The sequence below is a fragment of the Labrus mixtus genome, chromosome 9, assembly GCF_963584025.1.
Source record: "Labrus mixtus chromosome 9, fLabMix1.1, whole genome shotgun sequence".
Lineage (NCBI taxonomy): Eukaryota > Metazoa > Chordata > Actinopteri > Labriformes > Labridae > Labrus > Labrus mixtus.
The window spans coordinates 28,935,512-28,961,437 of NC_083620.1; the positions used below are offsets into that span (position 1 = coordinate 28,935,512).

General features: G+C 42.4%; 2 protein-coding genes across 4 annotated transcripts; both read left to right on the forward strand.

Annotated features, from left to right (window-relative positions):
- The first annotated feature begins 877 nt into the window (after positions 1 to 877).
- LOC132980880 (mucin-2-like) lies at positions 878 to 11,218 on the forward strand. The gene is made up of 5 exons (XM_061047250.1): positions 878 to 1,000; positions 1,259 to 3,236; positions 3,692 to 4,187; positions 4,535 to 5,419; positions 6,011 to 11,218. The coding sequence occupies exons 2-5, from the start codon at positions 1,391 to 1,393 to the stop codon at positions 8,520 to 8,522; spliced, it is 5,739 nt and encodes a 1,912-aa protein (XP_060903233.1). The 5' UTR covers positions 878 to 1,000; positions 1,259 to 1,390; the 3' UTR covers positions 8,523 to 11,218.
- A 255-nt stretch (positions 11,219 to 11,473) lies between these two features.
- il15l (interleukin 15, like) lies at positions 11,474 to 24,606 on the forward strand. Of its 3 annotated transcripts, none has more exons than XM_061047265.1 (5): positions 11,475 to 11,631; positions 16,093 to 16,538; positions 19,100 to 19,147; positions 21,819 to 21,953; positions 24,382 to 24,606. In XM_061047265.1, exons 2-5 carry the CDS (start codon positions 16,401 to 16,403, stop codon positions 24,490 to 24,492), a joined length of 432 nt encoding a protein of 143 aa, XP_060903248.1. In that variant the 5' UTR covers positions 11,475 to 11,631; positions 16,093 to 16,400; the 3' UTR covers positions 24,493 to 24,606. The 3 variants fall into 3 exon arrangements, with proteins under 3 accessions (XP_060903250.1, XP_060903248.1, XP_060903249.1); XM_061047266.1 differs by lacking the exon at positions 11,475 to 11,631 and adding an exon at positions 15,770 to 15,962; XM_061047267.1 differs by lacking the exon at positions 19,100 to 19,147 and having other exon boundaries at positions 11,474 to 11,631.
- Positions 24,607 to 25,926: the final 1,320 nt, after the last annotated feature.

A 25,926-nucleotide genomic window follows, 5' to 3' on the forward strand; every position in this document is an offset into this window, starting at 1 on the left:
CTGAAGGTCTCTGAGAGTAACTGCACGGTTGTTAAACGTAGTGTATTGACTTAGCCAGCTCGGCGTCAGGCTCTCAGCCTTCTGATTGGGTAGCTGATTTATTTGATACTTTGAAGAGTTATTTAACCTCAATATAAATAAAAAAAGGAAATAAATGAGATGGTGAAAACATCCAGAGGTAGTAAACTAAATGACCAAAGGAAGTCGTAAAGACAAATTGCTGCTTGTTGAATGATGTAGAGTTATTCAATTTAATTTGCAGATCATGTGATAAAACTGTATTGCCTTGAAGCTCTGTAGTGGTCTCTTACTCTTTTGATTTACGACGGTTTAGCGGCAGTGTGAACACAGGGTGTGATTTTGGCCCAGCGCTGCAGAGCTAGCTGTCAATTCAACGCCCGGAAACAGCCTCGGTGTTCATGTCAAAACAAGAGATCAGAGATCAGAGTCAGAGGGATTTATTGTGTTTTCTGAGATGTTTACCTATTTATTAATGGCAGTGAGTTTTTTCAGCTGAAAATACACACAAATGATCGCTTACAACTGAGGCGGGCCTCTCTATTGGCTGTCATTTTACACGTGACTTGCAACACTCCTGCCATGCAAGATCCACAAATGCGTACAAATATCTTCAAATGTGTAATAGCTCCATATAAAGTGGGCATTTTAATTTCCTTGGACTTTGAGCTTCTAGTGGACACTCAAGGAACTGCATATTTTTTGCACTTCCACATTGACTCAATCTTTCAAACATTAAGCTAAGGATGCCTACAGCACATATTTTAAGACTGTCTAAGGTGCTGTATTTGATAAGTTTAGAGGGAAATTAAACCTGTATAAATGTATTCTTTTTTCATTCTTTTTTTTAAATGAGGAGGAAGAAGAGGACTTGATCCCCCTCAGCCCTCCTCCCACGCTTTCCATCACCGAAGAGATCCTGGAGTTCATCAACCAGAGCCGAGCCAGAGAAGGACTCACTGCCTTTCACACCAACACAACGGTTAGAATACACCATGCTTTTACCGACAGTGAACAAATTAGGCTCCTCCCAAATGTATTGTAAACTGAGTTTTTAACTGAACTCGATCATAGAAACACAAATCTATCTTTAATCTGCATTCATGTTGTGCCATAGCTAAGTGTAATCTTCTCAATAATATTTGCTTATGAGCCAGCACAGAGGCCAATTGTTGTTTAGGTATCTTGGTCAGATCAGCAGGCATCCAGTTTTAAAACATTGCACTTTCTTTTCCTTCAGGAGCTGGATCTACCCAAAGACAGTCAGCCCTCGTCTAACCAGACAAACTTCACCTGCCCACTTCCCCCTGTTGCCTTCTCTTCCAGCCCTGATCAAAGAGCAACAACTGAACAAGAGCAGGACAGAGCAGACATGGAGAAAGACATCCCCCTTCAAAGTCAGACTGGTCGCTCTGGAGATGAACATGGACTTGACATTGAGAAAACTATTGATGAAGTCGTAGAAGCTTCAGAAGAAGCAAGTCCAGTTGAGAAAGGATTGGAGGGAGATGGAGAGACACGAGGTGAAGTTGCAGAAAAGGCCAAAGAAGAGGTGATAACAAGGGATGAAAGTGAGGAAGAGTGCACCATCATTGCCCCAATACAAGATCTTCATGCCTCAATCTTGACAGAAGAACCACCTCCGTTACCAAAGGAAGAGGAAAACAATGAGGCTACCTCTTCCTCCCAAAATCCTGATGTCCTTCATCACCCTCTCCAGAGGCGCAATCCACCCACAAGAGGCTCCCACCTCACAAAACGAGACAAAAAGATCATAGAAAAGATTAGGAGTTACTATGAGGCAGCAGCTGAGGCCGAGGAGGATGAGGAAGAAGAGGAAGACGAACAGGGAGAAGGAGTGGATTCAAGAAGGAGAAACAGTTTCTCACAAATTCCATCTGGCTTGGTGAAGGAGTCAGTGTCACGGTTTGATGTGACTGAACACCAGGGGGAGCCAGAAGCTGGACCATCAATTGCTTTAGAAACAACTGAAGTTATCAATGTAGAGAGTGATCGAGAGACAGAGCCCTGTTCCCCCATTGGTCCCATGTCCCCCGCTTCTGCACTAGTGGCTGATACAGACAATGATGAACAGCCAACTAACTCAATCAGCAGCCAGGATTTTAATGCAGAAGGCCCAATCCAGTCTGCAACGCTCTCTGTCATGCAGGATGGGGAGGCCCCGGACCAAGTGTGTTTGAATCAGCAGTCAAACCCCAAAAGGCATGATAGAGAAGCGGCTGAGAAACAAGATAAAAATGAAAAGTCCTGCAAAGTAACTTTGGAGGAAGCACCTGAGGAGAGGCACGAGGAGTGGGAGACATGTGTTGAAGCCACTGGGGAGCAAGGTGGAAATTCACTGCAAGGAGTGGGACCATCTAGTAATGAACAGTACAGGTCCAGAGATGAAACAACCAAAACAAGTGCTGGACACCAATCTGTAATGAATGGGCATGAACCTAAGCGAGCAGGCCAAATAGAAGCAAATGGAGGCCATAACGATCCCTCAAAACCCCTGACCAAAACTCAGTCATCTTGGACTAGAACCAAACAAGAAGAACTTACCAAGAATTGTGGGAATCTTGAGGGTATTCCCAGTCAGATAAAAGTGGGTCGGTGGTCACGCCACTCCAGGATTGTCACAGCAAACAGAGCCTTGTTTGAGGGCCGGGCATCTGACATAGCAGGTATTGGGTTATTCGAGGCCAGCCCTGTAGTTGATCATGTGCTGATGGAGAACTCGGAGCGAATTCTAAGCAAAGTCCAAACCCTGGCCAAGATGTACAGTGTCAAAGCCAACACCATGAAGGTCCCACTGCATCAGAAACGGGCCATTGCAGTACGGAATCAGTTATCAGTCTCAAGTAGACTGTCTGGACTTTCGTCTCAAACTAAAACTAAATGCCAGACTCAGGATGTATCTCAAACCCAAGTACGGAACCCCACAGGGTACTGGCAGCAAGCAAAATACCAAATGGAAATCAGAGAATCGGATACCTACACAGACATGAAATATAGGACCCAAAGTCACTCAGAAGCCAAAGCTCAAAGCAAAAGCATAACGCAACCTATTTACACAAAAAGCCAGAGTCAGGCACTGACACATTGCCAAAACCAGAGCAAGACTTACAGCAGGTGCCAGAAACCAACCATTAACCAGGTGGACCAAGTGATTCAAGACAAGAAGATGATAAAGAGAGCACAGAGCCTGACCACTGGTAGGTTGCTTTTTCAAAAGCTTCTTTTAAGACCCTGTTTACACCTGGTATCAACATGTGGTGTTGTTGAACTCATCACAAGTGGAAAGCCCTTGAGTAGGGGTGTTTACACTTTGCATCAACAATGTGACCACCTGTACATCATTTACATCTGAAAGGAACATATTTGTCATCATGCTCACTAAATGGGAGGCAGCATTGTTCTCAAAGCTCTTAACAGTGCTTCGGCAGATTATGCCACTAAAGGAGGTTTTCCTTAATTTGGCCCGGGACGCATAAGCGTTCCAGGACTCATTGGGGTGTGTTCACATCTTGCTTTAAGGCTATCCCCTCACCCAGGGGGGATGTTAATGCAAAGTGTGGGCAGGGTCTGTGATACAGTGATCTGGGCCTCAAGGTTAATTTTTCACTCTTATGATAATCACTGAGCTATTTCTTTTTTTGTTTTTCTCTAGATTCCCAGGAGAAAGGGATGGCCCCCTGTGAGCCTCTGCTTTTTGGTCATGTGTTTGTCAAAGAGCAGTTGACCCCAACCATTCCTCAACAGACAAGTGGAATAATTCTATCCAGGCCAAGGGACTTCATCTCTGCCTTGACCAAGGAAAGAGACTCCATTGTGGGCTGTATATCAGATGACATTTGCCAGTATTCCACCACTCCTGGGGAAAACGCATCTACCCTTCTAAGGGATCAGTCATCTATTCAGACCCAGAATAACAGCTACAACTCAGGATGCTGTTCAGCTGAAAGGTCATCTACAGCATCCAGATACCCCCACAAAACCCAACCTGAAGATCAGAGCTTCAGTTTGTGCTGCTCCGCCAATAATAGCCCCTTGATGCCAACAAAGACCCTGGATTGTAGAACCACCAACTGTTCAACTTCTTCCACAGGGAGAGGCGAAGTCCTGAAACCAAATGGGGAGATTGAACAGACAGACAAAAGAGAGGGGTGAGTGTATAATATTTACAGAGATGGGTGGGACATGGCAAAGGAGCCATAAATATCATGGAAAAAAAGGAATTGAAGTGCCTTGTAAAGCTCAAATTTAATTGCTGAACTGTATTTGGTGTAGTAGATGCTTTTGTGAAAAATGTATGAGATTTGTGGTGTAGGGTTTTCTATTTTCAGTTCTTATGAAATTAAAGGAACAGCATCATAAAACATACAGTTGACATCTATTATTATCCTGTGTTTATAATATTGCTCGTGTTATTTTTAAGTAGTAGTTCTAACCATTGTCTTCAGTCAGGACTTGTGCTTTTAAAAACACTCTTTGATTCTCCTTATCGTCGTAGGTCGGAGCTGAATGATGGATGGCCTATTAACTCAATCATAGATGACTCAACATCTGCAAACATCGTTTGCAAACCTGTGCAGTCTGGGCCAAGTCTTTCCGATCACTGCATACCACAGTTGGATTTTTCCAAAGAAGAAAAGAAGCAGGACAAAAACAAGCCAAATATGCCAGCTGCAGATGTACTGGAATACAAATTTTCCATGGAACATAGTGATAGCAAAGACATATTAAACAAAAGTGTGCAGAGTTTTCATACAGGGCCTGAATACTTGGTTTGCCCAAGAACTGAGGATGAGGAGGAATACCCAGGACAACTGGTGGCAATGGTGGCCTCTACACAGAACCAGGTTCTAACAGACCAAGGTGTGGTCTGTGGGAAGGCTCGGATGGAAACAGTAAACCTATTGGAGGATTGTGTCACAACCCTGGGGCCTTCTGGAGGGCCAAAGAAAGATCAGAACCTAACTACACAAACAGAATTAAATGAGAAAATGTGTTATTTGAATGATTATTCATCACAAACCAGGATGACTCCACAAGGTTCAACAATAACCTTTACAGAGCAGCCACATCATCACATATACCCAGGAGAACTTGCTGTTCCACCCCCTCTGTGTCAGCCTTTGCACAAGACCTCTGAACCTTCACACATATTCAGCCATACAGTGAGAGAAACTGCAGAGGACCACACAGCAAAAGGAAGGGAGGCACCCAATCTGTGGTCTTTGACTCAAAATCCAGTATCACCACCTCCATGTGTGCAGTCCTTTGATTCCCTACCTACATTCACCAGCCAACGGCCACCAGCCCAGTCCACTACACTGGGTGATCAGGCTGTGTCTATAACCAGGAATGTCAAAAGCCCATCTCCATATGAACATAGGTATGTTTGTGTCATATAGCAAATAACTTTTGATAAAGAACAAGTACAGAATATTGTGCCCCTTTTAACAGGCTGGGGTTTGATTTGTTTTGTTTTAAAACCAACCAAAAGCTAAGGCCAAGCTTAATGTTCTATAAAGCAAGTCTTCTTAACTGCTGGCACATTGCTCAATCTGAAAGTTAATGATTATGAATGTAATGCCTTCTAGGCTTGTCTCGGGTATGACAGCCACAGCAACTCTTATTTGTTTTTGTGTGGGCTAAAACCAAGTTCAAGGTTTTGTGATGTTGAGGGGAAATTAGAAAACAACAGTAGTTAGTTTTCCTTTGTTCTATAATCCTTTAAATGTGGATCCAAATTAACCCTTTTTAATTGCTTGGTTGTCGATGTACATTTTAGTGGAAATATTTGTAATCAGTATTTTCATTAAAAACACAAACTGCAACTAAATATTGCCTGTGCTGTAAGGCCTTTTTGAAATATAAGAAGAAACAAATCTATTCTTGAGATAATTCCAAACAAAATGTAAAAAAAAAAAAAAAAAAAGACCCTTTAAAAGTATGTTCTTTTTAATATTTGCTTATCTTTCAGTTTCAGGGAACCAGACCAACAGAGCTCAAGAAACCCCTGCTGCCTGCCCACTTCCAGTGTCCACTCAGACAGCCACCCATCTTTTAGACCATCCTTGGAAATCTCCAGCCAGGAGGAGAGACCATACTCAGGCATTTCCACTCATGGACAGGACCAAAATCCCACTACAACACCCTCAGCCTTTCTACCCAGACATCACTCCCCTTCCCCTGTTAAAGCTCTTCCAACCTCTACTGTGTCCTCTGTAGGAACAACTCCTTGCTCTTCACCATTTAGGGTGATCCCTGCATCTTCACCCATCCCTCTGTCTCATGATGATACCTCCCTGAACACTTTCTCCAGGGCTCCTCCCTGTTTCTCTCCAACTCTCCCATCTGGTATAGGCTCCTCAATTCAAGATCCTACTTCCTCCTCTCCAGCTCCATCTTCTGCTTTTACTCCCTCATCTTCAACCTCCTCTTCTTGGAGGTCGTCATCCATAAGAGCAGGTCCTCCACCCTCCCCTTCTTCTCTCCGCTCTCCTGCATGCTCCTCTCCCGTCAGTTCTTCTTCTGCATTCACCCGATCCTTAGCAGCATCCTGCATTAGCCAGTCCATAAGTCAGAGTTTGGCAAGAAAGAATACTGCCATGCAACAAGCCCCGCAAATAAACAGAGTCAACCAAAGCCCCTCCTCTCACCTACGACAACGGTCTCCTTCACCTAAACTCCCTCCCAGTCAGCAGAGCTCTAAAGATGGTTACCACCATCTAAGGAGTCCACCATCCTCTCCCTGGTCCACTTGCCCTTCTCCATCTCCCATGCAGTCACCCCCTCCCCCTCTTTCCCAACACTCGCCTTCCCAGTTTATGATTCCAGCCCATCAGCAGCCTCCCTGTCCTTCTTCCCCTTCCCCTCGTCCCTCATTCCTTCATGCCAAAATTGACTCATCAAAGAATGCAAACAACAACAACAATAACAATGGGGGTTGGACTGCAAGTTCACAGAAGGTACCACTTGCTAACGGTAGCACTAATGCCAAAGTAATGCAACAAACCCATGATCCTCTCAGCTCAGCATCCCATAATCGTGTGGCTCGGCCTTTTTCTGCATCTGAGCCCAGCTCCAGAGTTCAGTCCCCATCACCAACCCCAGCCAATTCATCATTTACTCGCCTCTGCTCCCCACCTCCACAGCATAATTACTCCTCCCCCATTGCACACAAACCTCCCCATCCCCGGAGCACACGAGTAGGAGATGCAAGTTCCCATAATCCACTAGGCCTAACTTTGGAGCTACCCAGGGCTTCTTCTTCAAGTTCAGCGTTTGGTCAGTCGGCCACATGTCTGAGTCCTCGGATACTCTCCCCTCCACCTATTGGTGTGTCAGTGAATGTTTGGACAAATAATGTTGCAGTACCTCAACCAAGAAACCCTAGACATTCTTTCTCTTCTCATTCTCATTCATTTGCTTCCTCACTAGGCTTGCAAACACAGGAGACTGCCTTTTGTCCCAATTCCTCTTCTACTTTGGTCTCACTTCGTAGTTCCAGAGCCTCCTCACCATCCACATCCTGCCCCCCTGCATCCCAAACAACCTCTCAAACCCTTCACAGGTCTTTCTCTTCCAACCTGGCAGATAGGCCCCCTAGCCCAGCCAGGAGCAACCCAAGTGGAATGCGCCGCTCCTGGGCAGACAGCAGCCGCAGGTCCCTTGGTTTTAGTGGTAGTGGGCGGGGGTCCTTTGACCAACAGAACTCCTGTCCAACCAGTCCAAGGAGTGGATGGTCCTCTTACAGTAGCTCACCATCCTGCCTTAGCCCTCAAGCTGGGCTTCAATCCCCACTGTCACCGAGCAGGCTCTCTACAGGCAGGGGTTCCCTTGGTGGTCAGCATTTCACGAGCGTTCCATGGCCTGATGTACGAGAGCTTTCACATAAATACAATGGATCTGAAAGCCTTGACACCAGTGCTACCTCCACCATCAGCGCCTCCTCTCCTGTATCCTCACTTACTCACACCCTCCTCTCCTCTCCAGCTCCATCAGACAACCAGGCAGGATGGGGTGACCCCGAGCTAGAAGAAGGTCATTGTCGTAGCCAGCTGATCTGTGCCTATGTTGCTCGGCCCTCCGGTGAACAAAACATCTCCTCTCCTCCACCTATCTCCAACCCACACCACAACTACCAATCCCCAGTTAAAACACAGCCACAGGTCCAAATCAACACCACAATATCCCCTGTGTCTTCCATCTCTTCCCCGTTGACCCCAAGCTCCTCCCCACTTCCCTTTGCCCATTCACACCCTGGAAAACAAGGGAACCAGAAGACCAGTTATGCAACTACAGTGAACCTCCAGATTGCTGGAAGTGGCAGGATTACTTCCTTTAGCACTGCCCAAGTTAGCCTGACCCAAACCTTGCAGGGTGGCGCTGGAGCTGGAGGACAAGGACAGGGTCAGATGACAAGGAGAGTTAGTATCAACGGACTTGCACACCTTCCTTCCCATATTCAACAGAACTGCGATGGACTGTGAAAGAAAGAAAATGTTCTTTTCATGGCATTATCAGACAAGAAGGGTTAAAACAAAATGTGAGGGTAAGAAAAAAGGCATTACTTGGGGTGCACTTGTGTTTACACCCTGTACAACCACGACACAACCTAAGCTTCTGAAGTTGCTGTGGCAATGCAGATTACCAGTCAGTTGGCAGGACATTCAGATTTTACGTTGTGAAGCCAACCAAAGCAACTCCATGAGTCCCCCATGTTGAAGACAAACTTTCTTAAATGATGAAGAATGGGGTATTTCAACCTGAGACTAAGTGTGCACCTAAGGGACACAATGAATGTGGTCAGCTGTATTTGATGTTGATTTTAGGACATTTCCCTCATGGTGATGGGATACCTTTGTAGTCAGATGTTATGAAGACTAGGAAATTGAAACTTGGTGGCTTCTGTATAACTTTTTACCCAAAGGTTAATCTTGTGACCTTTTAGGAATGGGATATAATCTTTCTTGAGGAGCAGCCCGCACATAGCTCTAATGAAATTGTTTTAAGTCAAAGAGGAATATTCTAAAGACAATTGCGATGAATTTATAGAAGTAGAATTGAAAAGTTAAGGTTACTCTTCAGTCCTTGCAATTCAGCCAGACTGAAGTTGTTTTTGAAATGTACTTCCTTAGGTGCTCTGGACTCTGTTGTGGATGTAAAGACTTATTCAAGAGAACAGATAGATGTTTTCAAAGACATTTAAGCCAGTAGTGTTTAGCATTTAAGGAGCTAGAGGGAATCCATTTTTGCTAGTCCTGCAAAGACAGATGTGTTTAAGCCATCCAGTGCTGTATACAATCACAGTTAATGTAATATATCTTTGTTATAGTTTTACGTTTGTCCTATTTCTAATCTTCTATTGAGCATACACCGATTTCTGGCTATTTGATGCCAATGTTTATGTTTGGTGTTAACTGTGGTTTTTGATATTCTTTTTTTTAATCATTTTATAATTTTGTTTTATTATTTTATTGATTATTTATGATGTTAGTCATATTCTCTTTGGCACTTATTATCCTTAAGGTAATGTTGGTATTTTGCACAGTGTCCTCAACTCTTGGCTGCATGCATCAAGTGTTTGTGTGTGTGTGTGTATGTGTGTGTGTGTGTGTGTGTGTGTGTGTGTGTGTGTGTGTGTGTGTGTGTGTGTCAGTGAGTGCTTGTGTGTGTGTCTATGTGTTTTTTTAAAATGACGTGTCTGGCAAGTTTTTATTTAACTTCGGACCAAGCCAATATCTACGTGGTTTTAGTGCTGAATTCATTTCCATATTAATGTATCTAATGTCTTGACTTTTCACTCCTTCTGTTGTCCGTCTCCTTCACATACCTTGGAAGTCGAGCATTACTTGGATGTCCAAAGTTGTAAGAGAAAGTCGACCAGGTGGAAACACATGCAGGATCTCTCAATAGGAATGAAGGTTTTACACATAGACTGTATATAAGAAATGGACGGAGTCTCAAGCTTTAAGAGTGAAGCCCAACCTGCATTATTTATATATTTGGTCTTTTGCAAAATAGGTTGGAATTTGCAAGTCTATGACATAATGGCATTACTTCTCAGTTAATTTATTCTTTTAGTTAACATATTTCTAATGTGTTAATGATCTAAATATCTAGTTTCAAGTCTTCTTCTGAACATATTGATGTTTCCTTCCAAATTATTGTCCCATTTAGGGTCAAATAGACCATAAAGCAGGGGATGATTTAGTACCTGGCTGTATGTGACTAACAAATTGCTAACACGCTGACAGAAAACATGGCACGGTCGGGTTTCAGTTGTGTGTTGTCGATGCAAGAAACTCTAAGGAGTTGGAGAAGGTTTAGAAATGCACAACATGAGGCTAAAAAACCAACGGGCAACTTCCGTGTTAAAAAATAAAACTCAATCGATATGTGCAAAACACTGCAGTCCCTCAAGTGTCCACTGGAGTCTGGCTCCAAAAGCCAAAGAATCCCCATATTAAAATACCTATTTTTACAACAGGCTGGAACCTGTTTTCAGCCTGGGACAAGAAACATTGGGGTCCATAGCTCATTTCATTATTGCCAAAAACTATACAGGAAGTGGATTTTTTTATGTAACTCACCAGTTGTAAATGTATTGCGACAAATAGTTATGCATACGTTTGCCTTATTAGGATTGTGACAGAGTTGACTGACAGGTGGACTCTTAGTAGCTGTTTTCCAGGAGGTTTAAAGTCTGCCTCAGCTCCACCTCTTTGTTTCTAGATCGATTAAAAAGTTAGTTTGAGATACCATTCCTAATATGGCCACCACCATTGGCTTCAAAACACCTCTTCAGAAAGCGACGTCCATGTTTTATATAGTCTGTGTTCCAATCTGAAGCCCAAAACTAGTGTGAGATGTCACAGTGGCTTGAACCCAATTCTTAGATACAGTTTATGGGTTTACTTTGAACTTGTTGTGCTCACACACAACTGACTAAACAGTGTAATTATTTCATTATGTTAACAATCCATGATTCCCCTAATGCATGTAGAAATCAAAATTTTAAAAAACTTTAAGAGATGTGTGGTACCTGAAGGCTGCTGGTGTCAAACCAGAGAGATGGTGATGTTTTTGAGAGCTTGTAAAAGGAAAACAAATTGTGAAATATTCATTCAGTAACTCAAAAAGTCAATGAGATGTATGGAAAATAAAGTTGTGTGGTGTAAAATGATTGATTGTTTTGATGAGTGATTTCTCTTGATTGTCTTTACCCATGACACCGCACCCTGGCCACAGGTTTTCATAGGACATACTTTTCGTTGTTGTCATAATCTTGTGAACCTCACACACTTTGCTGGAGTTTGCCGCTTTCCTGTTGACAAGCGGCACCTCTGCACACAAGCTGCAGCTTCTGTAAAAGTCTTAATTACTTAACGAGTCATTGTGAGCGTCTTGTTTTGTGAAACCACTGACCTCTTTAAATCTGCAAGTCAGGTCATGCTCTGCAAATATTTTATCTTTTAAAGCAAGAGTGACTTTCAGTTTCAGGTTAAACTCCACCTGAAGACTTCGACCCTGACTGTTATCTTTTCGTTCACACACAGTTTCACCTGCAGCTCGTGAACTCGCTGGAACTCTCTTACAGTAAGAGCTTTTTTGAAACTTCATTTTAATGTTTGTTGGGTGCATAGTTCCCAGATTTACAATTATTTCAGTGTATGAGGATGACTCAAATATTAACATTAGGAGTGGTTATTGATGTAAGAAGAATAGTTTGTTTTATTTACTAAAATTCTCAGCGATCAATCAATAAAAAGAAAAACAATCTGGTATGTGTGGCTGTCACAGCTCCAGTCAGATTCTTAACTGTCTGTCTTCCTGCCGCCCTATATGGACCATGCACATACATTCATACATACAGTATTGCATAAGCTGTGTCTTCCACAAGGTAAAGATAGAAAGCTAAGTGTGCAAGAATAGCTGAAAAGGGTAGTTGGAAACAGAAAATGATGAATGCAGTGCTCTCCCCAACATGTTTGAAGGGTTTTGCTTTGGTATTATTTCAACTGGACTCTTTAAAATTCACTTTTGTTGGTTTCGTCACCCAGATCTTTAAAGAGGACATATTCTCCCCCTCCTCCACCTTTTCAAACAGTCCCCCTGTGGTCTAAATGAAACATCTGTGCTGTGCTTTGGTCAAAATATAACATGAATCAAGCACCAGAGGAGGTTTGTGACCCTGTATAAACCAGCTCTCTCAGAACGCTCCGTTTTGGTGTGTGTGTCTCTTTAAATGTAATGAGCCCGCCCCCTGAGTTTTCCCAGTAGACATCACTCCTTCGCTAGCGGGAATAAAAATGGCGGACCTGCGCAAAAGTTTTGTTCTAAGCTGGGGGTGGAGTCTATGGGTGGAGATACCAGGAGAGGGGAGGGGATTTTCTTTTACCAGAATCCCACTGTGACATCACAAGGAGAGCACATTTGAAACGGAGCATTTTTCTCTGTGTTGTAAGACTTATGCAGACCACAAACAAAGGACTGGATGGTTTATTTCACATTTTGTGGGTCAGTAGACTCTCAGGTTACCCAAATATATGTTCAAAAACACTGCAGGGATTTTTCATAATATGTCCCCTTTAAGATGAATCATGTTATTCTTAAGTTTATGTTTAAAAAAAAGCTTGTTTGAAGAGAAGGGTATGTACACAATGGCATGGAAATCAACAACTAAACTAGGAGTCAAAGGCAACTGGAACTCTCTGTGTTATCCAAGCAGCAAAGTCCAGTGTTGAAAATGATGCCAACGCACAAGTACATTAAACTGCAATTCCTTAAGTGTCCACTTGAGGCTTGGTGCAAAAGCCCTGGAAGTCCATTAAAACCGATGTTAAAATGCTCATTTTTGACAACATACATGAATGTGGTTAAAACCTGGTAAGAAAACATGTATCGGTCTGAAAAGCTCATTTCTTTATTGGTACACACGCACACTAGGAGAATGTTCTCATAGCTCATCTGTTTTGATAATATCACAGCTTATGCATGATTGATGGCGTGGCTGATCTGACTGACAGATTGGCGCTTTGTTGCTGTTTGCCAGGAGGCTAAAGGCCGCCTTAACTCCACCTCTTTCTTTTCCTATTTCCTGATTGATCTAAAGTTAGGTTGAAATCATTTTTCAAACATGGCAGACACAAACAGGTGGGGTTACAAGTTTTTTTTTACAGTCTATGGATTTCATATTAAATTAGAGCCAGGCTAGCAGTTTCCCCCTGTCTCCAGTTACTATGCTAAGCTAAGCTAAAAGATTGGTGGCCATAGAAATGAAAGAGGTATCAAACTGCTTCAAATCAATTGAAGACTTGACATGAAAGTTTTTGCTCGTGTTGTCTTAATGACTCCTCATGACCTTTACGTTAGCGTCAGCCACAGGGCGCACCTTTTCTCTCATAGCTCATCTAAGACCAGAAAAGATAAGATTTGTCATAATCATGTTTCTGTTACATCCAACAAGAAAACAGAATGTTCTTTTCAAGTGGTACTCCACCAATAGGACTTTTGAACTAGAGCATTGGTTCCCAAACGTTTCAGCCCGTGACCCCCCACATAACGGTGCTAGCAACTGGGGACTCCAATTATCCATGGAGGTGGAAAAAACATTTAATGTTGTGCACTATTGACGAAACATGTAATATTATTTTAGTAATTTATTGTAAGAAACGCTAGAAGCAGAACACCTGTAATGTCTTGAACTAAGTTTCTGCATATTTCTTTTTCACAATAATGTATAACATGTGCTTTTTTAAAATATTTGTGGTTTTGGAAGGAACCTCACGACCCCCCTCTCAGTGCCTCATGACCCCCCAGTGGGCCCGACCCCCCACTTTGGGAACCACTGCACTTGAGCATAGAGTTGTTGCATACAGAGGGTGTCAACACATAAAACCTCCACCAGATGGCGTTAATTAGACCAAACGAGATATTTGTAGTCATCTTAAAACAATGTTTAAGTGAAAGGCAAGGCAGGTTAATTTATGTTGCACATTTCAACAACTAGGCAATTCAAAGTGCTTCACACATGGAGTTAGATCGGTTCTCAATATTCATGAACGCACACAGAAGGATTCACAAATGTATTTCAATGCACACACAAATATTTATCATTCTGTATAAATGTAAAAAAACAGAGTTTCAGCAGACCTGCAGTTTTTCTGGGGGTTTTTTCCAGATATAAGGAGCATTGGTTCTGACTCTGGGGACAGAGAGCAGAAGGTCAGTCATGTGTTTTGGCCCTAAACCATTCAGTGCTTTATAAACCAGCAGCAGTCATTTATCAGTCCAAAAAGCTTGGTTCAGTTTCTTGTTACATCGGATGTGGTCGATGCCAAATACTCGAAATGTAGCTGACTTTCTGTTATGGAATCCAAGACGATGACATGTCATGATGCGGAGGAGGTTAAAGTCTCCACTTTGGATAGCATATTGCATATTAGTGTTCTGATATAGCCTGTCCTGTACAGTAAGCGTCTGGAATGACTCATGTTTCGATTCTCCGGTTTCTCTTCTTCATCCTAAAATTCACTAGAAATGCAGGACTTTCTGGAACTTCTCATTCAGTCCAGTTGTCTTAATCCTTCCCAGCAGAGTGTGACAAACAGAGGGAGACCACCCAGAGTCGGCAACATTATGCAATACATTTGAATTAATGAATGCTTTGTGAATGCAGTGTTTAGTGTGTGTGTCTGCATGTGTCAGTGTGTGTGTGTGTGTGTGTGTGTGTGTGTGTGTGTGTGTGTGTGTGTGTGTGTCAGTGTGTGTGTGTGTGTCAGTGTGTGTGTGTGTGTGTGTGTGTGTGTGTCAGTGTGTGTGTGTGTGTGTGTGTGTGTGTGTGTGTGTGTGTGTCAGTGTGTGTGTGTGTGTGTGTGTGTGTGTGTGTGTGTGTGTGTGTGAGCATGAGTGAATGAATATGAGTCTAAGGGTCCACACGTACAATGGTGCACACCTTAAACTGAGTGTGTGGGGAGGAGTTTTACTAAATGAGAGTTTTCAGTGACCTAAAGCTACGCTTTCAAATATACCCGCCCACCTGTGGACTAGGTCTCAGACTCCACCCACGTCCACCTGCAACAAGGAAAACAAAGCCAGCAAAGGGGAGAACAAACAGGTAGCGTTAAGCCCCCCCAGGGTGAGGATCATTGGTCTTAAGTCATGTCACCCATTGGTTCATTGTGTCAGGTGCTGGAAGAACGACAGATTTACAGCGTTTGAAATTAAAATATGAAGTTGGCAATGGATGAACAATCCTTTAGGCTATTATTCTACATTCTTCATCCATGCGTACAACCTGTCTACTTGCAGCCACATGCATCAAATGAATGTGTTAACAAAACTACTAATGAGAATATGAAGATGATTTATGGCGCCTTCACCCCATGCAGGTCACTGGAAGAACTGCATATCATCCACAAAGTGAGGCGGCAGGAGCGGTAAGGAAAGACAGCAGATCCAGATCTACTCCCTTCAGCTGAAAGAGGAGGAGGAGGAGGAGGAGGAGGAGGAGGAATGGGGGGAGTGAGACGGTGTTAAATAGGAGGGGAAAGAGAGAGGAGAGTGACAGAAGGGAGGAAACTGGTGAAAGTTGTTTAGCAGACTCCTGTTGTAAACGGCATGGAGACGCGGCGTGTTAAGCCTCCGCAGGGAGAAGATACATGTCAGCTGCTGGGAAGACTTTAGAACAAGAAACTTCACACACAGAGGAGCTCTGAGAACTTCTTTTTAAATCGTTTTTTTTTGCCTGAAGTGCGTAACAGCTGCGGAGAAGTCGTTTCTTTAATGGAATTTGGTATACGAGGTGTTTCAGTTTGCAGCTGGGTCCTGATTCTAAGCGGGTTTTTTTTGGGTTGATTTTTTCCAAATATTGCTCCTGCGTTGAATCATCTGGCAGACGGATTACTGAAGGAGTGAATACTTAAAAAGTGAATAACCTTTCATGGGGAATTTAAATACGTTCCTGGTGTTTTTTTTTAAACATCTCTGCTAGCAAAAAAAAAGAGCTTTAGATGTGAAAGGGTAACATTTTGACTGATCTCTATCCTCTGTTTGCAGCTTCTTCTTCCCGATCTGGAAGCTGGTGCCTTGTCGAGGACACCTCCACGGTTTCTGAAGGGCAGAAGAAGCACTTTTTCCCCAGCAAGTCTGGGCTCCAAACGGACCTCTTTATTGACTCCTTGGACGAACTTCAAACCATGGCCTCCCAGCTGTGTTGGATTTAAACATTGAGGCGGATTCCTATGAGTTCACGCGGGGGGGGGGGCGGGGGGACACACATGGAAGCTGATCATCTTCACCAAGAGGCTTGACCGCGAGGAGGCAGAGCGAAATGTGACGCAGACGATGGTTCTGCTGGCCGTGCCATGCTGACGGGGAGACGAGGTGTCGCGTGCATGTATCTGTGTTTCTTCTGTCTGCTCGCCCTGACGCACCAAGCCCCCATAAAAACAGGCTGGGACATCCTCAAAAGGGTCCAGAGATTCATTACTAAAGTCCCTTCGGTATGAGTAACATCTTCTCTACTTTATTATCAGGAAACATTTTAGAAATAGACAAATCAGTGTTTCATAAACTCTTTCCTGCACAGTTGTTTTTTCTTGGGTGCAGCTGCATGATTTAGCTTTTTAATGAATGTTCACTCCTGGTTCATTCCTCTCTTCTAAAACTCTTTCCCTTTTTTCAACCTTCAAAGAAGCATTAACGCACAGTCATGATTAAAGTCATAATCGTGGGTGGAATGATCCTCATTATCAGCTTATCACTCCCCTGTTGCAGATGACTCATGATGTTGATTAATTAGCTGAACCTCTGGCCAATGAGTTCAGGCCCCGAGGTCGTGAATTCAGAGGAAGCAGATACGTCTGGTTTCCAATTACCTGAGCGCTGTATCCCTGCAGTGAGCATTCGAAATAGTGTTCAAACAAACCATTACAGGCAGCAGCAGTTAGTTTAACGACCGCTTTCCTTAATGGAATCTAGTGCCATTAAAGAGGGTGGTGAAACAGCCCTTAGGCTAAAAAACAAAACACTTCTTACCCCAAAACAATCTATCATTTCTGTTATTTTACTTCACACTTTGGGCATTTTCCCACATATTTCTCGTCTGAGTCATGGAAACATTTTTTTACATTGCTGCATCAGGCTTTGTCTGGGTTCCCACAGGGACATTTACAAGAAGACCAAACTGTGTGAAGCATGAGGAAGATGCCCTCTGATTGGTCGGAGTTTCTAGTGGTAAAAATTCCATAGTAAACAAAGACTAGATGACTCCTCATTGGCTGCTCCAAAAACACATTACAGTTTCTAAATTTGACAGATGACTACATGGAGGGATGTCGGTTCTGCTCGTGGTTTTTTTTTTAAGATTTATTTTTATGCCTTTATTGGAGAGATAGGACAGTGGATAGAGTCGGAAATCAGGGAGAGAGAGAGCGGGGAATGACGTGCGGGAAAGGAGCCCCAGGTCGGATTTGAGCCTGGGCCGCCCACTTGGGGGACTACAGCCTCCGTACATGGGGCGTGCGCGCTAACTACTGCGCCACCAGCGCCCCTGCTTGTCGGTTTTTAAATCACTTACATTCATCGCTGTCGGTGAAAACGAGGCGCAACTGCAGCTCGAAAATAATAATTTGAGGTACTGAAGTCGCTGAAGATGTTTATTAAGACAAGAGAAGGAGAAGGAGCACATTAATCCTGGAGCAGGACCTGCTCACTCACAGATCCGTCAGGTCTGTCCTGTAGTCTTTAACACATGTTCAGTAATGATGAACTGCTGTTAGGTCGGCTCGAGGTCGGTTCATGTTCTTACTGCACCAGAGTCCAAAAAACCCACTAACACACCTTTTCAAGCGGTCTGTGAACGGTTGTGTGGTCTGCACTAGGGTTTGATTGACAGCTCTCACACATAGAGCCCTAACCCTAACCCCCTAACCCTAAACCCTAACCCACAGACCCTAACCCCTAACCCCTACCATGCGGCCCTCACCAAACCTAACCCTAATCGCACTAACTTGGCAAGCGGGTTCAAGTTTTTTTTTTTAACACCAACCCAAACAGGTTAGGTGTGAATGCAAGCTTCGTGTGACAATCAGAGCCTGTAGGTGACAAAAAGAAGTGTCCAGCTTCACAAATTAAAACTCAGAATGCCTATATTTTGTTTCAGTAATTTATTAAAATAAAAAATATGAACAACATAAAAAAAGTATAGATCTTCAGTCATATTTTGAACTCAAAGAGAGAGAGAGAGAGATCTGTCCATATCACACAAATACCGTGGCAACTTTTCTGTACAGGAAGACTAGACAGCATACAGTTTACTGTTTTAGTTATTTAAAAAAAAAACAAGACATTACCCAATATTGGTACCTTGGACTTTTATTTTGTATCTGTGGTATCAGGTAATGTTCATGTTGGATTTTTTTTACTCGAATCATAACGGATATTAAACATTTGGCATTGTGACAACCCTTAACAGAAGTGTTGGAAACATTTAAAAGCTGACCTGATTGTGGCCTTGGATGAAAGTGATTTAAAGCAGGTGACCAGGCCTCTAAAGATTCATCAGACAGATTGTAAAACACGAGTGTTTTTCTGCATTTAGAACTGTTTAAAGGTCACATATTCTGTAGTATGCCCCTCCCCCAGGTGGGTGACACTCCCACAGCTAGGTGTTTGTTCTGCCCTCTGAGTCTGCCTTCTCACCGTAAACAATAGGACATGGAGCGAGAAAGCACCAAGTACACCTGAGCCCTTCCAGAGAGGGGGCGTGGTCAGACACAGCTCATTTACATATTTAAAGGTACAGACACAGAAACAGCCTGTTCTGAGCAGGGCTGAAATAGAGGGGTTTATAGACATGATCAAATACAGGATCAGAGTGGATTTAGAACAAGAAACTTCACACACATGTTTTGAGGAGCTCTGAGACTTATTTAAACTGAAGAGGAGGAGGATATGTCACCTTTAAATCATGTCTTATATCTGTCTTTTTGCTCTGTAAATGCAAGTTATCATAAATATTCTTATTCTTATGTAAAGCTGCTGTCTGTTTCTTTTTCCTCAGGAGTTGTCGATATGCAGTCTGTACACACCAGACATCTATGATTACCAGGTACAGTATCTATCTTATCGCCATATCAAACGCCTACATTGCTCACGCACACACCAAGACAAAGGTCCTGAGTTGATGCTCACATCAATGATTCATTAAAAACTGGTTTTATAAGTCTATTAAAAGAAAAATGCTGGATACAAGGAGGAAGCCATGGAGCCTGAGTTCAAAGTTCATCTGCTAATGTTTAATTGTAGTAAAAGATGTGCCACTTTGTTGTGGGAGAAGGAATGCAGGCTGATTATGACTCATCCTTTTGATTATATTGAGGCTAAAAGTTGTGCTACATTTGCAAGACTCTTGTTGGGGTTGGCCAGGGATTAAGGCCCGCCTCAGTTCTTTGCCTGTAACATCATGTCCACATGTCATCTAGTGCTTTTATTCTGAAGGTGGACTAACTGAAGTGTGGTGCTTTTATTTTGAAGGTGGACAAACTGAAATGTGGTGCTTATATTTTGAAGGTGGACAAACTGAAATGTGGTGCTTTTATTTTGAAGGTGGACAAACTGAAATGTGGTGCTTATATTTTGAAGGTGGACAAACTGAAGTGTGGTGCTTTTATTTTGAAGGTGGACAAACTGAAGTGTGGTGCTTTTATTTTGAAGGTGGACAAACTGAAATGTGGTGCTTTTATTTTGAAGGTGGACAAACTGAAGTGTGGTGCTTTTATTTTGAAGGTGGACAAACTGAAATGTGGTGCTTATATTTTGAAGGTGGACAAACTGAAATGTGGTGCTTTTATTTTGAAGGTGGACAAACTGAAGTGTGGTGCTTTTATTTTGAAGGTGGACAAACTGAAGTGTGGTGCTTTTATTTTGAAGGTGGACAAACTGAAGTGTGGTGCTTTTATTTTGAAGGTGGACAAACTGAAGTGTGGTGCTTTTATTTTGAAGGTGGACAAACTGAAGTGTGGTGCTTTTATTTTGAAGGTGGACAAACTGAAGTGTGGTGCTTTTATTTTGAAGGTGGACAAACTGAAGTGTGGTGCTTTTATTTTGAAGGTGGACAACTGAAGTGTGGTGCTTTGTATCGATGAGCTGCTGACTCAAATCACAACACTCAGAGGCTCGTCAAAAATCGGCTCACAGTGAGCCGAATAAAGCTTTTTCCAGACTTGACAGAGGTCAAAGGTCAACATTTCAACAACAGATGTGTATATTATTAATGCATCGTTATCTCCAGTTTGTAAGAACAAGTTAACAAGCTCTGCTGAGTGAGAAAAGTTAGTGCTGGTGCCTTCCAGAGCCCCCTCCAATGGAGACACTCCAATGGGAAACAATAGAATCAACCTGATTTCGTCGCTGATGCTCGCTCGTGTCTCATATTAGGACAGGCTGTTACTAGATTGATCGAAGATTTGATAGAATCTTCATTTCCAAGATGGCCACCGCCATTGCTTCAAAATGCCTCTACAGAAATCAACGAGTGATGTCACTGAGGCTACATCAGTGTGTTTACAGTCTATGACAACATGTAAAACGTAATCTTTGTTTTTGAGTCTCGTATCCTGCCCTGTTCTAAAACTCATCCCTGGACTCATTTGTCCCAGTAAACAGTACCACCAATTGTACCCCGATTGTAGATTATCACTAAATCGCTCTGTTTGTTTACTGCAGGCCACCGTAACAGGTGTGTGTTTATTCTGATCAGAGAATCCAGATATTCTGATCCAGATAACAACAGACATCATCATCTTTATTTTTGTGGCTCTGGTCCAGAAGTTAGCCCACCTGTTAGCTTTTAACCACACTGCTCCATTTGTGAAGGCACACTTTTGGATCTGAGCTCAGAGTCCTGTTGTGTTGTTAAAAATAGTTTCCATCCCTCAAACTAATTCTTTTTTTTTAATGATGTGGAAAAAGATAGCCGCTGTTGATTGCAAAACTAAACAACGTTCTCTTTGTTTTGGCCTTGGCTTTAAACAAAGCTGCAAGGATTATAACCAAGGAGCAAACATGTAACACCAGTCCTGTGCATTTCTGTTTTTGGCACCGACCTTCTGTGTTTCTGAACTGGCCGACAGAAGAAGTTTTAGGAAAAGCTGAAAGACTGAATCTTGGGCACGGATCAAGGGAGGCAAAAGATTGCAAAACGGGAATGAAAAACACGTCTGCAGGAATAAGACATCCACAGAGACGAATGGGGGGCATCAGTGACCTGGGGAGGGGACAACACATGGAAAACAAAATGAAATGAAAAAAGGACTGAATGCAGAGCTGCAGCCCTGACGTTACAAAGAGTTACAAAGTCGGCTCTGTGAGGAGGTCAGGGTGGAAAAATGGTCCTTGAAGACACATTCTGGGCGCACGAGTTGACAGACCTCTGTATCAGTCCTCTGTAACAAAAAAAATGTCCCAATGCTGTTTTCACAAATGAGCTCTAAAGCATTTCTAGGGAAAAAATGCCCCTGAAATCTTCCTTCCCCTCCCACGTGCCTGAGGGGAATTTCATGATTTTCATCTAGATATTATCCGGCGTGCATACATGACTTCTTGCATAAATTTTAATAGGGCGGCAGGCTGGATCAAATCAGGGTGGCCATTTTGTTTTCTTTTAGCTGCACCCTTTTAATTTGCGTCTGACCGGGGCTTACGTTTTATTAGGCATATTTTTATGTGTAAACTTCCTTTGACTGCCTCTACCTCACTGTCTCTCCCTCTCTGTCCAGCAGAAATGCCCCAAGACCACGATGGAATGTTTTGCTAAGGAAGTTAAAGTCCTCATCGAAGAGTGGAAAACTGTGGGAGCTCCTGGTGTTCCGAAATTGGACGAGAAGCTGGAGGATCTGGCATCGGAGCTTGATCAGGTGCAGTGGGGAGAAACAAGCCTGCAGGATGTGATTCTTTTGTGTCATTTGAGGTTAAGCATTAAAGACGCATTACTTAAGGATCAAATAATGAGAACGGGCTTATTTAAAGTTAAGGAATGATAACTAGATGTTATTGTTACATTTCTTTTATGAAGGTATATGTGAAAGTTTGTCTGTTAAATGTTCTTAGCTAACAACCTTTACAGCACAGTTAAGTGGAGCTAAGGTTATAGATCCATTTGGCCATTTAATTGGATGACTGTCCTTTCCCTGTATACAAGCATCAGGGAGAAGATTGGATTATTAACCATGATGTCACAACCATCACAAGTAGACTGACAACAAGCGACCTGTGTGTGAAACGAATGCTCCTGAAGGAGACACAAGTTCGTCTGACATCGACCTCGTTTTAAGAACAACACGGTTAAATCACGATATCGGCGAAAAGAAGTACACTACCCACAATCATAGAGTGTCACATCGACGTCTCTGATTGGTGGAGCTCACTGTTACCATGGCAATGTTTCCCGACCCTCTGCGCCATATGCGAACAGATAGTTTCGCTAGCAGGCTAGCTGTTTAGTTAGCGAACATGAAATGTACTAATAACTTTGTTCTGCTGCTGAGTGTAGTTTATATATTGTTCATAAATTACAGCTAGGTGTTTGTTCTGCCCTCTGAGTCTGAGAGGGGGCGTGGTCAGACACAGCTCATTTACATATTTAAAGGTACAGACACAGAAACAGCCTGTTCTGAGCAGGGCTGAAATAGAGGGGTTTATAGACATGATCAAATACAGGATCAGAGTGGATTTAGAACAAGAAACTTCACGGACAATAATATATTTCAAGATCATAAAACAACTGAAACAGCAGACACAGGAAAGCTGAAGACTCGTGAGAGACTCGCTCAACAAGCAGTCTGAAGAACTTGAAAAGTTCAGTTCAGACCAAGCGCAAGGTGTATCTGTCCAATCAAAGAAATCATCTTATATTCAGGGCAGATGTAAAATAATTTTCAATGGAGTCTGGTGACTTTGAAAGGAGTGATATGACAGCTGTTTTTTCTTAAAGAAAATCATCTTTCTCTGTAAGAAAAGGTCTATCTCTGTAGGGATCACAGAAAACACATCGATCGTGTGCATGTATCCCAATGACTTCTTTGCAGCCATTACAGCCTGTGTCATGGAAGAGACAATTGATCAGAGCAATTCCATCACTTTACAACCCATTAGTCATTTAGACTTTGAAATGTGCTCCGTATCAAAAGCCAGCACGCTTGTGTTGATGTTGGCTTAACTAGGTGTTAAGAATTGGGGGCGCTGGTAACGCAGTGGTTAGTGCACGCGCCCCATGTATGGAGGCTGTCGTCTCAAGCAGACGGCCCGGGTTCGCATCCCACCTGTGGCTCCCCTCCCGCATGTCATTCCCCTCTCTCTCTCTCTCTCCCTGATTTCCAACTCTATCCACTGTCCTATATATCCATTAAAGGCACAAAAAGCCCCCAAAAAAACCTAGGTGTTAAGAATGATGTGCAGCAAGTCTCAGCAACAAGGAGATTTAGACTGTTGAGAAATACCTGGATGGATTTACTGCCAAATGCTCAGAGGCAGGTACAGGTTTGGCATCGTCTCTCTTGCTGACTCTGCAGGCCTGTCTCGGGAAACCTGCAAGATTCCAATTGCTCACTATAAAAAACAGAAAGGACCTACAATAACTCAGTGGCTATTAAAATGTTTTTGTATCACTTGTTGTCCTGATGTTGGATCATAAATGGTTAATCCAAACCCAAAGAAAAAAACATGAATTTTAAAGGTTCACCTTCTCATCTTGATGACAGACTTGAAAAAGCATCAATTCACACTTAATCCTAAATCTGCATCATATTTTAGTTATGTTAGCATCCTTACAACCTTATTATATTTATTGTAATTAAATGTTTATTTCTGCTGTAAATAAACGTGTGTGCAGGGTTTCGCACTTCTGAATTGGCTTTGTTTTTCAACACTGGAGGTTGCCTCTTGAGCCAGACACTTAAAAACATCATGTTTTACAACAAGTTTGCAAGTACATATTCCTTGACAGAGTCTTTGATGTTAATACACCTTAACACAACCCAAATGAAAGTAAATGTGTAAACCAAATTTAGCTTTCTTACTTGTAAAGGGACTGTTTCCAAAGATCATATATGCAAGAATCATAAAAGCCACCATGAGATATTTTAGAGTTTGTCTTGTTTATACTGAAAGGTTATTTTTGAATGAAATGTTAGCCCAAATACTTTAATGTTGCTCATTACTGTAAAAACTAAAGTTGAGAAAACCTAGAATAGAGCCCTGGGGAACTCCAGCATAACAACTGAGGTTTTGTTTTTTGTCATCCTACTTCTTTGACTTGTAAAATATCTCTTTATCTCTCCTCCACAGACTAACTCAGATTGCTCTCAGTGTGAGCTGCTAAATGAGAAAAATGCTACAGAGTTCCTCAAAATTCTTGAAGAGACTCTCCAAATGATGAACGGTGAGATGGCGAACTAATAACTCCACCTCATGACACCCAAAGGACTTTTACGAGGGACTTCATGACATCTTTTTCATCTTCATGGACTTGGAATGTTAACTTAGCCAAAATAAAGCGAGCCTTGCATTATGTCCAAGCCTCCCAGTGGTATTTGATTTACATCTGGAGGATATTAAATAATGGGGTTTCAGTGTGAAAGAAAGGAAACAAAGCATCTGAATTTTCATGGAGGCTTTTAGAAGGTAAAGCTTGTTGTATGACATTTTAGTTAATAGGTAAAGAGAAGAAACACTGAGGAGAATAACATGGAGGTTTTGTCTGTGCGTCACCTATGTTTAAGTCAAAATCAGATCTGGATGAAGAGACGGAGCATTGACGACTTACTACTGAGCATAAAGAAGAACATGTTCATCATTCATTGTAGTGTTTTTAAACCCGGGCCCTAGTATGAAACATCTCAGGGTCCTTATAAGAGGTGCAAAAAGTTTGAAATTGCTGCAGTACATTGCTTCAGCAGGAAGGTACCAAAGTATATCCTCTTAAAGTGTTTGCTGTGACAAAAACAGAAAGGATCCCGACAGAGATAGACCTTTATCGGTTTATTTTAGAGTTATATTTTTTGGCAGGTTTTTTCTTATGACAGCTGAAAGGAGACAGGAAGTGTTGGGAGTAGAGAGTGGGGGATGATGTTGTGCCCTGAAAAAGGGTAAAATGAATAAATGGACTCAAGACACGATGCTTCCTCTGTCAGCGTCGTGCAGAATGATTTAATTTATCTTTTTCAAAATGATCCACATAGTCACAATGGTGCTTTCTTTTCACAGGCAAATATGAAACATAACAGGTAAGTACAATAGAATAAAATAATCAACAGTGTTGAAAATACAAACAAAAATATCCTGTCTATCACTTTACTTCATATTTCTTCTGTTGAACAATTTCTTCCTCACAAAAAAATATATGTGCTCACTGACACGATTAAACATGAATATTCTCAACCATGACTATTCTTATAAACACTTTCAGATTCTTAATCTTAATATACACACACGTCCAGACCTACACACGCGCTCATGCCAACACTGACCTCGTGTGGTGACGTGTGGACAACATACAACACGGAGCTAACCTAGCTTAGTGTCTCACTGAACTTTCATAAAATGTAAATACAACATTTTAAACATCAACCTTTCTGTAAGTTCCTAACAATAAACACGAAAACATCTCTAGAAACATCCTTTGTAGATAAACACAGATATATATTATCTTTTTACCTGAAAAAGGGTAAAATGAATAAATGGACTCAAGACACGATGCTTCCTCTGTCAGCGTCGTGCAGAATGAGGCATCGCGGCTGAGAGCTCCCCCTTCCGGCCTCGGCAGGCATCACTAATCAATCACATGCCTTATCTCTTGATAGACATTACAGGTAGATGACAGATTCATAAATC